Source organism: Mustela lutreola, chromosome 12 (assembly GCF_030435805.1).
Source record: "Mustela lutreola isolate mMusLut2 chromosome 12, mMusLut2.pri, whole genome shotgun sequence".
NCBI lineage: Eukaryota > Metazoa > Chordata > Mammalia > Carnivora > Mustelidae > Mustela > Mustela lutreola.
In genome coordinates this window covers 29,950,261-29,966,396 of record NC_081301.1, presented here as the reverse complement: position 1 = coordinate 29,966,396, position 16,136 = coordinate 29,950,261, and the positions used below count along the sequence as shown (strand labels likewise).

The 16,136-nt window shown below is 41.6% G+C and overlaps 1 protein-coding gene across 1 annotated transcript in view; it reads left to right on the top strand.

Annotated features, from left to right (window-relative positions):
• The window catches only part of PLPPR1 (phospholipid phosphatase related 1), a 263,868-nt gene extending 248,781 nt beyond the window's left edge, over positions 1-15,087 (top strand). The window contains exons 5-8 of the mRNA XM_059142738.1: positions 923-1,173; positions 4,433-4,609; positions 8,988-9,119; positions 13,940-15,087. Coding sequence (XP_058998721.1) covers positions 923-1,173; positions 4,433-4,609; positions 8,988-9,119; positions 13,940-13,972 — 593 coding nt within the window. The 3' untranslated portion in view covers positions 13,973-15,087. The remainder of the gene's footprint in view (positions 1-922; positions 1,174-4,432; positions 4,610-8,987; positions 9,120-13,939) is intronic.
• The last annotated feature ends 1,049 nt before the right edge of the window (positions 15,088-16,136 follow it).

Genomic DNA, 16,136 nt, shown 5'->3' with positions numbered 1-16,136 from the left:
GGTCCAAGACAAGGAATGAAGGCAGCTTAGATGCTAGAAAAGGCAAAGTATGAATTCTACTCTCAAGCTTCTGGAAAGAACACAGCTTGTTAAGACTTTGATTTTACTCCAGTGAAACCTATTTTGGACTTCAGACCTCTAGAACTGTAAGAGGGTACACTTGTGTTGTTCTCAGCAGCTCAGTTTGTGGAAGGCCGTTAGAGCAGCAGTCAGGAATGCGGTCTTTTACACTCGTCCCTTGTCATTTTCTCTGTCCAACATCAAGTGAAACATCCAGTTCAATCAAGGTTTCTGGAATGACCTTTTTTTCTCTCTTTTAGGGTGAATTCCTGCACAACCTCATTCACTCTCAGCTGCCGTTGATTTCATAGATATCCCTTCGGAGCACTTGCATTTCCAAACAGGACCAGGGAGAATATGTTTTCTATGGGAAAAAAGGGAACGAACTGCTGTTGAATAGCTATTGAAACCAGGCACTGTAGTGGGTATTTTGGACCTATCCCCTGTCATCTTTCCAACCTCTTTGTGAGGCATCACTGCCCCCAACCTTGTTGTGACTGAGGGTCCCAAGGTTCAGAGAAGGCAAATAGCTTACACACAGTGAGTGAATCAGCAACGCTGGGGCTCGATGGAGGCAGATCAGTAGGACTTCAAAATTCTAGTTCCTTCCATTTGAACGTGTTGCTTCCGCCTTACTTATACAAAACGATAACATGCAAACAGCAGAAGGTTGGCATCAGTTTAGAGGAAAAAATGGTTGGGGAAGCAGGCACCAGTCCCTGCAAAGACGAAAGTCAGGGGACCATCTGACTCCGGTGAGGTCCTCTTTGGCGGTTGTTGTGGACTCTCACCGCTCCGTCTTCTCTGGGGGACAAAACTGTATCGATGTCATCATTCCTGATCATTTCCACTCTCCTTGTAGGGGTATTTGCCTTCGGACTTTTTGCTACTGACATTTTTGTAAACGCCGGGCAGGTGGTCACGGGGCACCTGACGCCATACTTCCTGACAGTGTGCAAGCCGAACTACACCAGTGCAGACTGCCGGGCACACCAGCAGTTCATCAACAATGGGAACATTTGCACTGGGGACGTGGAAGTGATAGAAAAGGCTCGGAGATCCTTTCCCTCCAAACATGCTGCTCTGAGCATTTACTCCGCCTTATATGCCACGGTGAGTACTGAAGTCCTGTTGTCACTCCCAAAACCAAGTCGAGTGTTTGGCTGGGACAGGAGTCTCTCTCACCTCCTCACCTTCTTTCTCTTATCGCTGTCACTTAAGAGTGTTACAGGAAACACGTGACAGCGTGTTTCTCCTGTACGGCATCACACTGTTGCCCCTACCCCCCTCCCCAACATCCCAGGGTAATATACTGACCTGCCAGAGGCTATTAATTTGGCAGGGTTGATTATCTCTTAGTCAGATCTTCCCATTTTACAGATGCAGAAACTGAGGCCCAGAAAATAGCTGAGAGCCCCCAGGTTGGATCTGGGACCTATGCTCCTGGCACCATGTCCAGGATTCTTCCACTTGCCCACAACAACATTCTTTGCCAAAGTTTTCATTGGTCCCAGAGCAGCACACATTTCGCATACCTGCCTACAAATTTGCAGGTGTGGGCCTTCAAACACATGGTTGCCTGGGTAGTACAGCAGACCTGAGAGAAAACCACAGTTTCCCTCTGCTCCTCCTGACACTCTTCCTCTTTATTTAGCCAGAATAGATGGACAATACTACATGAGCCCCAACACCCAAAAGTTCACTTCTCGCTGCTCTACAAATCAGACAGGGTTCGACTGCCCCCGCTAGGGTGTAACATTCTCTTTACACTTTTTGCTTTCATTACCGAAAAAACCTGAAATGTGTCTCGTGTCTTAAAATACAAGACGAAACAATTGGTGTCCCTTTTCTTTTCCTCCTCTTTCATTGTGTCCATTTTGGGTTGACTTCATCTCCCCTTTCTCTGGCCTGTGCTTCCTTAGAACCAAGAGTGTATGGAAGCAAGTAAAGAAGGGATCAGCTCAAAAGCTGGGTACCCCTTGCCTTTACCTGTGGAAGAGCAACTATTGGTCAAAAACACACCTTTTCCCTACTTGAACTTACGTTCCAGGTATGACTAGTCTAGTGATTCTCAATGAAAGGGAGGGGAAGGAGAGGGCAGAGGAAAGACCCCCTTAAGATAATCCATTCTTCCCAGAGGTTCTGAGCAAGACTCACCCTACCCCCAGGGGAGCAGGTTCCTACAGTCTCCAGGGAGAGTAACTGTGCTCTCTCCTGAGAGCTTGCCTCTGATGGGATGTCTCTGACATCCCTGGAGACAAATTCAGGGTGGAGAGAAGGTGACTGACTACACGTCCGGACTATTGAGCACAGTGTAAAATAAATTGCTGAATATTCTCTTTAAAACAATGGTTCCTTTGTGTCGAGCTCACAGGATCACATCTGTAGGATGAATCACCCAAAATGAGCTTTCCTAGTTATTCCTTTTAGGTCTACCTTTTAATGAGTATGTGATGAAAATTATTTCAGTTGCCGCTCATTAAGGAAACATGCATGTAGATAATAGAGAACCCTCAACTTACAAAACAGATCAGTTATAGCTTGTAAGACTTCTTTGCTTTATGATAGATCGATCGATTGATCGATCAATCAATTGGCAGGCCACATATTTTTTAAACAAAAAATATCCTCTCGGGCAGTCAGCATATTTTTCCACTTTCAAAATATCCATTTGTTTGGAATTATCCAGAACCAAATTTTATATGAAGCAATGTACTCTTGAACCCCTTTCTGTATATTGACCCAACTCAAGTCATTGCTGTGTGAAATTTGTGTAATACCACTATAAAAATTAATCTGTTACTCATAATAACTGATTGTCTCATCAGATGAGATATAAATTTCTTTTGAGTAAAAAGAAGTCTGTTCACTCAGAAGAGATGCTGCTGTAGCACTTGTTTTCGAGGATTCAGATATAATCCAATCCAAATCATGCCCACAGATGGACTATAACCAGATAAACCCTGATACAAGATTCCAACTGTGTGAACTCCTTTTGAGCCCCTACTATGTGTGAAGGACTTTCAGAAATTACTCAACAAGGATGTCCTAAGTACTGGTTAATACTGTGAAGAATACTAACCATAAGCCCATGCTCTTGATAGTTTGTAATCTTATAGGAAGGATTTATAAAGGGTATACCTAAACAAAACAAAACACCACAAAAATATTAAATACTCAAGTTAAACATACCTGGTATGGGTGTTAAGTAACGTTTCCTATACAGGGTCAGAATGGTGTCATGATGTGTTCTCATTTGTGTAGCTGATCGGACCACAGTTTTCCATAGCACATCTGTCACCAGTAATGTCTGCCTGTATTCACACCACTGTTGTGAACAGTAAACTTAGGAAATTAAGTTTCCATGGTCATATTGTAGAATGTATTCATTTGAACTTGTCTGTGCTCAGGCCATAAAAATACACTAGAGACCATGAGTATTAGCAAACTATTTCTCAGAATTGCAAACTCACTTGTCAAATTTTTAAAGAAATTATGGGATGGATCAGTAATGCCCTCTAGTGGCTTCTTGTAACCATTACCAAAGGTGATTAACAACTTCTTTGGAAGAGGCTCTAGCCCACAAGACACACATTTAAGAACCGAGCCTCTGAAACTTGAAGAGTCTTGCCCGACTCCCCACAATGAACAAGAACAGTCTACATCTCAGGTATCATAAATTGCATCATCCTTTCCTCAGGTCAGATCTTCCCAATCTTTCAGATGTTGTGGAACCCTTAGAAAGACTCGGTATTTTAAAGCACGCCAGAGTAAATGCACAGACAGAGCCCATCACAGCTGTTCCAAGGACTGTGAGAATCCATTTCCCAGCGCAGCTAAAATCTGTTTGTGTGACGCACTCATCCGAAATTCTATTTCCGTCAATCTACTAACCAGTCAATGCTTTCATATTTCTTGCCTACAAGTGTGAAGAATCAGCTAGAACTGTGGGGGACACCAAAAGGGAAATGTATGGCCACTCGCCTACCTGGTCTTCTCTTCCATAAAATTCATTCTCACAGAAGGTTAATTTGGTCTCTGAGATTCGATATGGGTTTCCCAATACCCCCCAAGTGAATCTTGAATTTGTTGCATAAAAGGTGCCTGTTCTAAAGCTGATCTTTATTCTGCAGCGGGTTTATGGGCCCCTAGAACACAGAGCAACACGACACATGTGTGGCTGTGTGTAGTTCTTGCTGCACTGGTTTCCGACCCAGATTCTAACCTAAGTGACTTGGTGGGATGTTCAAGCAGTCAGCACGCCCGCCTTGGCACGGCCCTGTTCACCTCCGTTTGCGTGTGTGTGTACGCGTGTGTGGGTTTGCGCCCCGCACAGGCTGCCTCGCACTCACAGGTCCCCATCCTGTTCCAGATGTACATCACAAGCACAATCAAGACAAAGAGCAGTCGTCTGGCCAAACCCGTGCTGTGCCTGGGGACCCTCTGCTCAGCCTTCCTGACGGGCCTCAATCGGGTCTCCGAGTACCGGAACCACGGCTCCGACGTGATTGCCGGCTTCATCCTGGGCACCGCTGTAGCCCTGTTTCTGGTGGGTCGGCTTCCCTCCTTCTGTTTCCCCTGAAAGTCTGTCCAGGGTCACAGCGAGTCGGATTAGCCAGACCCGGAGCAAGTCCATGCCCCAACCTCGTAAATTGCCATTTTTTCCCCTAAGGACTATGCATCCTATTGCCACAAAAAGGACTTCTAAAGTACATTTTCTTCCAGGAATCTGATTGCATATTCCCCATGGCGGTCAGGAAGAGGAATGCCTGGGGCCAGTGGCTTGTCCCCCTTTCTCCAACCCCTCCTGGGCTAAGGAGTGAGGCCTGGCAGACTAGTAATTCAAAGCAGTGTTCTTTTTTTATTTTTTTTTAAGATTTTATTTATTTATGACACAGAGAGAGAGATAGCAAGAGAAGGAACACAAACAGGGGGAGTGGGAGAGGGAACAGCAGGCTTCCCCATGGAGCAGGGAGCCCAACACACAGGGCTCCATCCCAGGACCCTGGGATCATGACCTGAGCAGAAGGCAGACGCTTAACGACTGAGCCATCCAGAAATCCACAGAGCATTGTTCTTTAGATATTTGTGCAGTAGGTATTGAGAGCAGAGGCTAAGTTTTGCTTGAAGGAAGAACGGAAAACCAAGACCAAGGGTGGAAGTAGGACAGCCCCTTCGTAGGCACCCCAGAAGTTCAGCTCTGCTCCATACTTGCATATCCCACTCAGCACTATGAAAACCCTCTTCTAGTGCGCCTGGGTGGCTCAGTGGGTTAAGCCTCTGCCTTCGGCTCAGGTCATGATCTCAGAGTCCTGGGATCAAGTCCCACATTGGGCTCTCTGCTCAGCAGGGAGCCTGCTTCCTCCTCTCTCTCTCTGCCGACCTCTCTGCCTACTCATTTATCTCTCTCTCTGTCAAATAAATAAATAAAATCTTTAAAAAAAAAAAAAAAAAAAGAAGGAAAGAAAACCCTCCTCTAGCCACACCCAGATTTTCTAAAAGGCTTCTATTACCATCTAAACGTGGCTCTTGGGCAACTTGTTTCCACTCCAGTTGGCTTCTCAACTACATATAATAACCTTTCTGGAGAAGAGTTTGGGGTAATACAGTTTTCTCCATCTCTTGACATTTCCAATGATTTTAGTTCTTCAAATAGATGGGGACCTTGCCACCTGCTCAGCTAGGAAATCTTTTCATCCGAGTTGGATTGGAAGTGAAGAGGTTAATTTTTATTGTTTTTGTCTTATTACAATTTTATTGAAGCATGCTAGGCAGATCATAAATGGCACAAAAAGTGTACAATTTGATAAACTTTTTAAAAAGATTTTATTTATTTTATTTGACAAATAGAGACCACAAGTAGGCAGAGAGGACTACTCTCTGGTAGCCACTTAACTGACTGAGCCACAAAGGCACCCAAACCTATATCAATATATATATATATATATATATATATATATATGTATATATATATTTGTTTTTTGCTATCTTTCACCTGGCATAATTATTTTGAGATTCATCTATTGTAACATGTAGCAATAATTCACTTCTCTTTCTTGCTGTGGAATATTTTGTTTTGTGGGCATACCACAGAAGTATTAATTTTTAAATACTCTTCAGGGATTTAAAATATACCAGGAGGATTTATAGTAAATCAGTGGGCCTGGAGAGTCATATGTTGTGCAGAAAATGAGTCCTCTGGTCCTATTCAACAAGCTATCCCTAAAACGCAAAAGCCATCACAGCCTTAATGCCCCTCCTACCCTCCTGCCTACTCTGGTCCAAAGCCTCCATTAAGACTGGCATCACGGGGTGCCTGGGTGGCTCAGTGGGTTAAAGCCTCTGCCTTCGGCTCAGGTCACGATCCCAGGGTCCTGGGATCGAGCCCCGCATCAGGCTCTCTGCTCAGCATGGAGCCTGCTTCCTCTCTTTCCGCCTGCCTCTCTACCTACTTGTGATCTCTGCCTGTCAAATAAATAAATAAAATCTTTTTAAAAAAAAAATACTGGCATTGCACATAGATGCACTTCACAGTCCTGGGACCTAATTCTTTCTTGTCCTATCCTTCCTCCTTGCAGTACTTAATGTACAAAATAGACATATGCCTCTCCCCATCTTTAACTTGGAGTTTTCCAATTTTTTTTACCTGCTGAGTTACAGAAAATGCTTACATTTAGTCAGAACACCGATCTCCCTGGGGAGATTAGGAAGCTCCATTTTAATTCAAAATTATTTTTAATGGATCCAAGCTTTCTTTCTAAAGTAAAAGACAGAGGACTTCAGTGCAAATGGTCTGTATGAAGCTGTAGGAAAAACAGAGCTGAGACGGTCCTCAGATGTTGATATCCCCTAAGGAGTATTTTCCAATGACTGCTCTTTAAAAGAAGGAAAGAGTATGGGAGGCTTCAAGAGAAGAGATGGTTCTCAAAGACAGATAAGCAGTTCAAAAATGAAGGCTTGGTCTCAAAAGCCAAACAGTTCTGCTGCCCCTCAGTCCTGGAGCCAGCATCCCCAGCTAGAGAGAAAGAGCAGTGCTCACTGTCCCAAGCTACTGCCTAAGGTTTTATGGGATGAATCTGAGAAATCCTTTGCATTTTCTAAGGAGCCATATACAAATTCTGCTTTGGTATTAAACTCGATTTTTCTGAGTAACTTGCAGCCCTGTTTCCTACTGCTCAGTTACTGTTTGCTCTGTTACTGGCTTCCAGTGGATGGAAAATATCAGACTTTTTTTTTTTCCCCACAGTCTTTATGTAAGACCCAGAACTGCTACTGAATCGCTCTGGCAGGAGAGAGACCCCACAATCTCCCACTATTTTCTGTGTGTGCCCACATACACACTGCACATGCACTTACACTGAGCTTGGAAATGGGTCTTAGAGGAGACTGGAAGCTCTCCAAACTGGAGACTTGGAGAGGACACAGGGAAAGAAGAGTCCAAGAACTGCAGCCTACGTGCATTCTTGTTTTGTGTTTTCTGTGAAGAGGAAATGGAGGGGAGGGGACTATTAAGTGAGCAGTCACTACATGTTCTACCCTTTGTATACACCAAGTCACGTGCTCGCAGGATAAGCCTAATTATATTCTTATCCTCATTTTATAGATGAGGAAAGTTAGGCTCAAAAATAAGTAACTTGCCCAATGACCACTCAACCAAGAAAGCCATAAATCTGACCTGGGTCTTCTCAGCTCCAGAGCTCCTAGACTTCCCATTTCTCCCATGTCTTTAATGGAGGCGGTTTAATCAGACCTGGAGAGTGGGACGGAAGAAAGCCAAGTAGAGAGTATTTACATAAATGTTCTGCCGGGTTTGAAGAGTGACAGGAAAGATTCAAAAGATACTGGGTGAGTGTGTGGCTCAGTCGATTAAGTGTCTGCCTTCGGCTTGGGTCATGATCTCAAGGTCCTGGGATTGAGCCCCCATCGAGCCCTCTGCTCCCAGGAAACGTGCTTCTCCCTGCTTGTGCTCTCTCTCGCTATCTCTGTCTCTCTCTCAAATAAATAAATAAGATCTTTTTTAAAAAGCTAAATTTTCCTTTAAAAAAAGATTCAGGAATACTGGATATAGAAACAAAGATTCAAACAAGGGGAGAGAGAACACAGAAAGAGACAGATAAACTCTATGAGGGCAAAAGAAACAGAGAAGATGGTAAAGACAGACTCAGTTATGAAGGGGGCCTAAGTAGGAAATAAAGAAAAGTGAGTAGTAGTTTGGAGGGAGAGTATTTTAATGGAAGCAGTAGAGGAAATGTGCCGCTGCATTATTTAATCTCAAGCAAACAGTAGTCACATAATTTAAGGACGGTCATCTCGGGCAGGAGGTGAAGACTAGCTCCCGCTGATGATTTGCCATGAGTTTGGCACTTGTGAAGAGGCAGGAGAGTATGGTGGTATGATCGAGAGGCTATGGAGTTAAAATCTCTCTGTGACCTTGGACAAGTTATCTAACGTCACCATGCCTCCTTGCCTAAGTTGGAGATGATAATAGTACCTCCCTTGTAAGATCGTTGGGTGGGTTACATGCAGGAAGGGAAAATTCTCAGCACAATGCCAGCCATGGAGTGGCCCTCAGTAAATGTCAGCTGTTATTATGAGGTAGTTTACACTCATTGTGTCTTTTAATCACTACAGATCTATGAAAGAGGTGTTGTTATTTCCATTTTACAGGTGGGGAAACAGGCTTAATGGGGAAGGTTGATTATCACTGACCTCATGGTGATTGGTCAGATGGTTCTTCAGCCCTTAGAGGTGCTCAGCAACCACCTAGATTGTGCCCAAGGTCTTTGTGTGGTCCCTACCCACTGGCTCAAAGGGAAAAAAAGTCACAGTGGCAAAGACATTCTAGGGGAAAGGCCTGCCACCCTTCGAGAGGGCCAGGCATTGATGGCTGCAGTCTGACCCTGGTCTTTTGTCCCCTCCCCCTGCAGGGCATGTGTGTGGTCCATAACTTTAAAGGAACACAAGGATCTCCTTCCAAACCCAAACCTGAGGATCCCCGCGGAGTACCCCTCATGGCTTTTCCAAGGATAGAAAGCCCTCTGGAAACCTTAAGTGCACAGGTATAGTAAAGCAGTTTTAGCAAACCAAACCCACAGGCTCGAGGCCTGTTAGCTTGGGAGGTAAATGAATCAGTTCCTCTACTAGAAGCAGGCGGATACCACTGAATCCACTCAGCACTAACAAAAATCTAAGGTAAAGCCTCCAAGAACTTCAGGTTTCTCTCAGTTAGTCTGGAGCTTGGCAATCATGAATCCTCAGGAAGTCCTTAGGCATGTCTAACCGCAGCTGCTTCAAGACACCTTGACCGACTACATAATACCATATTTAGGAAATTCATACCAATTATGAGAGAGGTCAATTTGATTAAGTAACTGGACAGTATTTGGAAAGAGAAAGTTTTTATTATATTCAGTGATAGATGTAGACTAGAAGCACTTTCAAAAGATGATGACGAAGTATTCTTTGGGATCCATTTTGATGACCACAATCAAAAAATTCAATGCAACCTTACTCACTTATTTTTGCCTCAGTCGGTTGCTAGGTGCTTCACAAATACATCCTTATTTGAACAAACACCTTTTGAATTGATAGGAGAATTCCCATTTCACAGATAAAACGGGGTCTGAAAATGGCAATGTTCATTTAACTCGCCCAAGGCCGCATCCCTTGCCAGTGGGAGAGCTGAGTTGAGTGGTTCTTTAAGCAGTCAGAGAATAAGAATAACCAATAACAAAACAGGGTTTTCACTGCCTTTGCTCAGTTGGCTGAGTCCTGCTAAAATGTTCTTCTGTAATAATCTATTTATCTTGAAACCTTCTTTATACTTATATTCTTACAAAACCGTTTTTATAGACAGTACAACGGAGAAGGAAATCACCTCCCATTAGGATTATCATGTACTTCATAGAGTACAAAATAGTATTTTTCCCTTTTATCAAACATCTCTCTGAGATGAACAGTCCTATTTCCTTTCACATTTAATGAAGTCTTTCTAATTTTATTAATAAGAAAAACAAAACAGTAAAGCCATTTCTATTTGGGTAAGGTTGAGCCCTCCATTAAACCCAGTGCCAAGTATTTTGTTTGTTTTCCCTTAACCTGTATTAAGGTGAAATTTTTGACTTGGTTTAATGAGAAAGAACATACTGAAAAATGTCTTACTGGTTTATTGATATTTGGCCTGTTGATGAGGGTTGAATGATAAAGTGATCCCTTGCAATGAGACTGTGAGACAGACTCTCTCTGGTCTTCCCTATCAAATTATATTACTGTACCTGATAAGATCAGAGTGGTTCCCCCTACTTTTGAGGTGAAGCAACTGAAGACAAAGGTGAGTTTTAAAAGCAAACAAATATTTACTGAGTTCCACAAACATGGCAATGTCTGTGTTCTTTTAAATGCTGCCTACTTTGCCTTGAACATCCTGGTTTGAGGACACCACCTTTCACCCCAGCCTTTTGCACACATTGCTCAGGCACTACCCTCTGTTGGAAACCACCTCCAGACTTCTGCCTTCTCCCTCAGAACAATTAATAGTTGACCATCCAGGTCTCAGAGACATCTAGGCCATATTTTGGGGGGTTCCACTTACCTTGAAAAATAAAGTGCCAAACAGAGTTTCAAAAACTGATCTTCCACAAGATAGATAAAAGATTCCTTCAACTATATGTTATTATTCACTACAGGCCATAGTTGAACTTCTTTCAAATCTGTCCATGTATCTTTATTTCCATGTCTATCACCCTATCTGGTTAACAATGAGGTCTTTTCTGAATACACAGCCCTTCATGTGATTGTCTTGCCCAATGGAGGCCAAAGTGTCCCTTCTTATCTGCCCCTCCCCCCAAGAATTTGGAGATCTTTGAGGATCTGAATGCTGTGAACCATATCTTATGTACTCTCCATATTTCCTGGCATTCACTAGGTGTGAAACAAATGTTTGATGGATAGAGGCAAGCCAGAACCAAAACCTGAATTAAACACTTCAGACAAAACCAAGAACCTAAAATCAGACCATGGGCAGTCATTATCTGAATCTCCAAAGAAAATAGAAATTAATAAGGAATACCAGGACTTCTGTAGGCCAGGCAAAGCAAAGCTACAGGATGCTGGATAGAGAGATTACTTCTCAAGTGATGCCTTCCACACCAACTGTAGAAGACTCAAGTAACAAAGCAGCTGCTTTTAATATCAAATGTTTCTACGTGTAGTTAGGATGATTATACTCTTTATTTGTTGGCCAAGAAAAGAAAATTAGCATTTATTGCAAGCGATCACATTGAGTTCTCACAACAATTCTGCAATTGCTAATGTTAATTCTGTTTTGTAGATGAAGTAAGTGAAGCACAAGGAATTTAAGAAACATGCCCAAGGTCACCAAGTCAAAATTAAAACAGGCCCATCTAAGTCTTAAAGTTCCAACTCAATGTATGATACCCCCAGCCTGGCATTCCCTTCAAGGAAAATTCCATTTGGAAATCTGCATCTCTTAGCATTCAAAGGAAATATGCAGTAGGGATGTGTGTGTTTGAAGTGAGCTACCACTCTTCCAAAATAAATATGCCTGTATTTTCTCCTGGGGGCAAGAACTCTATGTGAGACACCAACACCTAGGTTTTCTAGTAGAAGCTGGTTCCTTTGTAATTTCTGGGATAGAACCATCTTCCCAGGAAGAACTTTGAGGGTCTGAGAGAACATATGAACCTTTCTTCAGAACATGCATTCATACGTGTGAAATCCATCCCACTGTTCAAGATACCTCAAGAAGACTGGATAGAGAGGGGACCTGGTCACTCACCCAACTTTTCTTCCTCCCAAAACCTTTCTTTCTCTTTTGCCACATGGAGCCTCCCCAGCTCCAGTGCTTTTTATTCCTCCCTAAAACATCAACTCAGATTTGCATATTTGTCTCCTGTGATTCCCCTTAGCATAGTTGATTGAGACAAGGTACATTTTCCAAGATCTTTCCCAAGTACTGAAGAAAAACCAAAAGATAAGTAATTACAGAATCCAACAAACCAGAAATGGTCAGATTTCCAAAGCATGATTTTATGATCCTATAGAGTGAGTGTGATCTCACGGAGGCCCCATCCCAGGAACCCACAGAGTGATTCTGATCCTAAAGAGACAGGTGTGGAATGATCCATATTCTGCACCCCTGTGCCTACATGTACCCAAGCAGTCACCCTTAGTGTTGAGCAATTGTGGACCTGTCAAACATAGTTTATATTAACAAAGAAATGAAGTTAAAGAGGAAACGGTTATATTAACCTACTCTGGGTTGGTATAAAGTTTCTCAATGTCTTCAGATTTGGGGAGGGGGAGACATTTTTTTTCTTCAGCAGAAAAAGAATCCAATTTATGCTGATGCCCAGATTCCTGGAACCTTACTCCAAGAGGTTCTAATTCAGCAATTCTGAAGTAAAATAATTTATATTTAAGAAAATATTCCCAGAGGAATCAAATGGCCCCCTTAATTTGAAACTCTTGATAGAAATTTGTATTAAATAGAAAAAAAGACCTGGAAAGTTAAAAGAGATCTGCCCAAATTCACCCATTTAGTTACCTTCAACTGTTGGATTACTTCATCTTAGTACTTCACTTAGTCTCAACTAGAATCTTATACACAAGTAAATGACCAAAGTATTGATCCCAGAAGTTTTTTTCAAAAAGGAAGGGTCTTATAAAAGTAAAAACACAAAAGGAAAAGTTATTTTTCACACTGTGGCAAGAAATGCATCAAGCTCTAGTTCTCGCAAATACAGCAGATAAAAGTACTTTGAAAAATAAAATACTCCATTTCTAAAATATGTAGTTGAGCTCTCAGGAATATACTCTAAGTCTCTAGTGTCCTAAAAACAAACAGAAATCAAGAACCCCCCATAATAATCAATCAGATCTAACACCACAGTTTCTTTTATTTCCAATCCCCACGGACTAGGGGTTTTAAGTTCAAACAAGAGGAAGTGTGGGTCTGCAAAAAGGGGGTCCTGTATATAGAAGTTATATAAAGAAGAGGTAGGGGTTGTATAAACGTGGTGTATATGCAAAAATTGATAGAGTTACAAGGAAAAAAGACAAATCTACAATCATAGTATAGATTGTAACACATTTCTAATTAATAAGCAAACAAAATACGGTGAAGACACAGATGATTAGTAAGGTAGATCTAATGTGCATTGTATAGAACCCTCAAAACACATGAAACATGAAAATAAACCACAGAGAAGTCTCAAGAAATTTTACAGTGTCAGTATCACACAGATTACATTCTCTAGAAAAAAAATTCAAAGATATCTACATCTAAAAACAAAAACCCTACACATTTGAAAATATTAAACTCATTTCTATATAGCTCATGACTCAAAGAATAAATCATAAAGAAATTTTTCAAACATTAGAACACATTAAAAATGTGGGATACAGGGAAAGTTACTTTGAGATCCTTAGATGTTCTTATTAGAATATAACGAAATAAATATAATATAAGATAGTTCTATAGAGACAAAGTTTAGTTGAACAAATTATTCTATTTTGGTTGAAAAATCAGGGAAGATTTAGGGGCACCAGACTGGCTTAGTCGGTAAAGCATTCGACTCTTGTTCTTGGGGTCATGAGTTCCAGTCCCACATGGGGTGTAGAGATTACTTAAATTTAAATAAATAAGTAAATAAATAAATAAATAAAATTTTAAAAAATGTATCAGGGAAGATGTAATAGAGGAGGTGACAATTTAAGGGGCCCTGGAAGAGCATTTCAGGGAGAGGGAACAGCCTGTGCAAAGCCAGGAGACAAGAGCGCAAGGGCACAGCCTAGGAAGAGTGAGTGTGCACATGAATCAGTCAGCCCACGCTGAGTCTGCATCTGCTTGTCTTTGCAGAATCACTCTGCCTCCATGACCGAAGTCACCTGAGACAGCTGAGGTGTCACAAGCTGTTTTTTTTTAATCACCCTCCAATTCAATACTTCAAGACACACAGTTACTCGATGTCAAACTGTGAAGACAAGTATTATGTTTATCTAGTTAGAGGCTAATGTTTTGTACATTTTTTGGTATGAGGAAGTGATGTAGCTTGCCCTCGTTTTTTTTGTTTTGTTTTGTTTTGTTTTTTTGGTCAGCTTTAATATATTTATGCCAGAATTTTAAACCAACGAAATTTTCTCCTTGTTCCAGTGTGCATTGAAGAACCACATTGATTCAATGATTGATGTTGTTTTGTGAAATTTGTACACGAACCTTCTTTTCTCAGTTTTATAGGCACAGAAATAAAATGAATATAACAGTCCACTTTAACCCTTTATTACTGTACTTGCTGCCTCCTCCAGAACTTTTGAATTTTAATGAAAGTTAACTTTTGAGTTGCAGGGAGGATGATGTTGGCTAATGGTGAATCTCAAAATCAATTGCTCAGAAAGAAATATTTCTTTCAAAAAGAACTTTTTGTCCTTGTCTCTTAATCTGTTTTGTATTCTAAGATAAAGCAATCTATTAATGAAGTCACTTACTTCCATAAACAAGTGGCAGAGACTCCTGGATTTGAGGGGTGTTGGGGCTACATGGTTCCCTCTTCAATAATGGTTTCTCCTAGCTCAGAGACTCAAGGTCTTTCTGGAATCGTGTCCTTGGGCTGGCAGGTGACACTGCAGACTTCCTTCCAAAAAGCAACCTGTACCAGTCTCCCCTGTCAACTCAACAGTTTTATATCTCACATTGTATGGACTTTATATGAAAATGAATATTTTACACTTTCACAGTATTATTTTACAGAAAGGGTATCAGAGCATCTACAACCTAGAGCCCCAGAGCAACAGCTTGACTTTGTGGCTTTTAATTGTTTTAGAATTTTAACTGCATCTCATTTTTCTAGCATGGTAAATAACTAATGTGTAACTCCTTTGAGAGAAGGAGCTCCCTTGTCTGTACCTATCAGAATGTTTTCTTGACACCTTCCGTGTTGGCTCTTCTTAGCTTTTTTTTGTACATATTTTTTTTTCTAAAGAGAAGAAAAAAAATTATCACAAAATGTATTCTGGCTCATGTTGTTTGTTTTAAGCTTCATCCACTGGGCAAAAGTATTAGAAGAGTCACGATCAAGTGAACTCAAGGAATGTTTATACCTTTTAGTTCTGTGTCTGCTCAAATAAGCCGTTCTAGAGGCATGACGGGTAGGTCCTTCCATGGGGGAGTACGTGAGTGAGTCAGTGGGTGAGTAAGTGTGAGGAGGGGGTCTGTGGGTGTGTGTAGGCAAAATTTAAAAATTCTTGAAATTACTAGAGCACTTGCAAACACAACTGGATGCCTAACAAGCTACCTTGGTTTTCAGCCTGCCCATATTTAAGTGGTCAATAAAAAGTTAGTCATTTTTAGGAAAAAAGCTTACGTCTGCTAAATAAAACTTTGCCTGATCTCTCATCTCATTCTGGCCTAAAGTGGTTTACATTTCCACACTCAAACGTTCACGTGCATCTTCTGAATGCTGTCTGACTGATGACGTTGGGTAAGCAGGCAAGGTAAGAAAGAGTGCTGAAAGTCTATTCATCCCAGATGCCGTGCCCCCCTGCTTTCACCGAGGAAATCTGGTTGTTCCTGAGACAGTCCAGGGAAGCTGGGACGACCCGAAGGCAGTGCTGTACCTGTCAGCGCTGGTATTAGAATCCCAGTCTTCCTGACCTCACTACAGGAAGGCGCCTTTGAACCAAGGTTGCATCTTTTCAAAGATTTTTCAACCTGATCTGCTTGCTTAGATGGCTCAGGGGATAGTGTCGGTCAGAAAAGCGCAGCATGAGAAAGATGCATTCTGTTACAAGAAGGAATAATCTGCAGGCTCAGAGCTCTCCACTTTGTATAAGCTACCTCAGCATAATGTTGCCCAATTTCTGAGTGATTCATTTTCTAAAGAGATTTTAGGATTTTTTTTTTTAAGTAACAACAATGAAGTCTTGATTTTATTTTCTTGTTCATGGTAAGACATTCTGAAAAATGCCGGCAGACTTTATTGATTTTATATTATCCATTTCTCATCACAGTGAGAGGCCATTTAAATGTGTGATTCCCAGACGGTATTTCCAAGAACGTA